This window comes from Rhincodon typus, chromosome 40 (assembly GCF_021869965.1).
Source record: "Rhincodon typus isolate 14 chromosome 40, sRhiTyp1.1, whole genome shotgun sequence".
Classification (NCBI taxonomy): domain Eukaryota; kingdom Metazoa; phylum Chordata; class Chondrichthyes; order Orectolobiformes; family Rhincodontidae; genus Rhincodon; species Rhincodon typus.
The window spans coordinates 3,179,333-3,181,045 of record NC_063371.1 but is presented as its reverse complement, the minus strand read 5'-3'; the positions used below and the strand labels follow the sequence as shown (position 1 = coordinate 3,181,045).

At 51.3% G+C, this 1,713-nt stretch overlaps 1 protein-coding gene across 1 annotated transcript in view; it reads right to left on the bottom strand.

Moving 5' to 3' along the window:
* Nucleotides 1-1,713, bottom strand: part of npc1l1 (NPC1-like 1) — a 36,210-nt gene that overhangs the window by 28,300 nt on the left and 6,197 nt on the right. The window contains 1 exon segment of the mRNA XM_048618491.1: nt 68-168. Within this exon segment, the coding sequence (XP_048474448.1) occupies nt 68-168 (101 nt within the window).

Below are 1,713 nucleotides of genomic sequence, written 5' to 3'. Positions count from 1 at the left end.
GCACAAGGAACACATTCGTTATGGAAGCGAGGAAGGTCTTTCTAACCTTTCTCAGTGAACTGCTCACCTTGATATCCGCCGACAGCCAGGAATGGAAAGACAGGTGCTCCATAATCTGCTATGCAACTCATTCCCAATTCTGTACTGTCCTTAAAGGAGAGAGGCGAGCTGGAGGCGAAAGAGATAGAGGCCTTGTTGAGGGTCACATGGGAACAGCCCCGAGCGGATGCCATTTACAAGAGCCAGCTACGCAGAGAATGGGAGTGTTTCAAAGCGTGTTTGGATCTTGCTGTGCAGGCGGGGCAATTTCCCAGCTCGCGGAGGACGATAAATTTCGGAAGGGTTGTAAACCGCGAGTGCGGAATTCAGGAAAGGACGGTGACAAGTGGGCAGAGAGGGCACGGATGAGGTTCAGTGCAGAGAGAGGAGTGAGGCGATGCGCTTTGGTCAGAAAAGCATGGAAACATAGTATAAAATAGGGAGTGCAATTCTAAAGGGAGCAGAGGGAGCTCGGGGTGTAGGAACACAGATCACTGAAGGTGGCAGGACAAGTGGAGAGAACAGTAAAGAAAATAGCCAGCATTTTCGGCTTTATTAATAGGGGGATAGAGTGCAAGAGCAGGGGAGGTGATGTTGACCTGGTACAAGACACCTGTTAGACCCCAGCTAGAGTATTGCACATAGTTGTGGATGCCACGTTACAGGAAGGATGTGAATGCATTGGAGAGAGGGTGCAGGAGCGCTTTACGAGAACGGTTCCCAGGATGAGAAACGTCAGCGATGAGGATAGATTGAAGAGGTTGGGACTGTTCTCCTCGGAGAGAAGAGCGGGATCTGATAGAGATTTTTCAAAATCAGTAGCAGGGGCTGGACAGAGAGAGGGAGAAGCTGTTCCTGTTTGTAGAAGGGATAAGAACGAGAGGGGAAATAGATTTAAAACAAAGTACAGGAGATTTGAGAAAATTATTTATTTATTTAAGCGAGTGGTTAGGGTGTGGAATGCACTGCCTGGAAACATGGGGGAGGCAGGTTCAATTGAGGCATTGGAGAGGGGCATTGGAGGGGTATTGGGATAGGAATGGTGTGCAGGGGTATGGTGGGGGGAAAGGCAGGAGATTGGACACTAGGAGGGATGGAACCGGCACAGGCATGGTGGGCTGAATGGCCTCCGTCTGCGACAGAGGACATGGAAGGACGGAGGAGGAGAAGGGAGAGGGAGGGTGTGGGGGCTGGGAGAGCAGGAAGGAAGAAGGGAGGGCGATAAATGGAAGGGGGAAGAAGAGAGGAAGAGATAGAGGGAGAGTGCAAGTGGGCAGGGGAGGGAGTGGAGAACAAAGAGAGAACGGACGGAGAACCAAGAGAGGAGGGGAGAAGGGGGTGGAGAGCGAAGAGAGAAGGGGGTGGAGAGCGAAGAGAGAAAGGGGTGGAGAACGAAGAAAGAAGGGGGTGGAGAATGAAGAGAGAAATGAGTGGAGAACAAAGAGAGAAGGGGTGGAGAACAAAGAGAGAAGGGGTGGAGAACAAAGAGAGAAGGGGGTGGAGAACAAAGAGAGAGAGAGAAGGGGGTGGAGAACGAAGAGAGAAAGGGATGGAGAATGAAGAGAGAAGGGGGTGAAGAACGAAGAGAGAAAGGGGTGGAGAACGAAGAGAGAAAGGGGTGGAGAATGAAGAGAAAGAGAGAAGGGGGTGGTGAGCGAAGAGAGAAAGGGATGG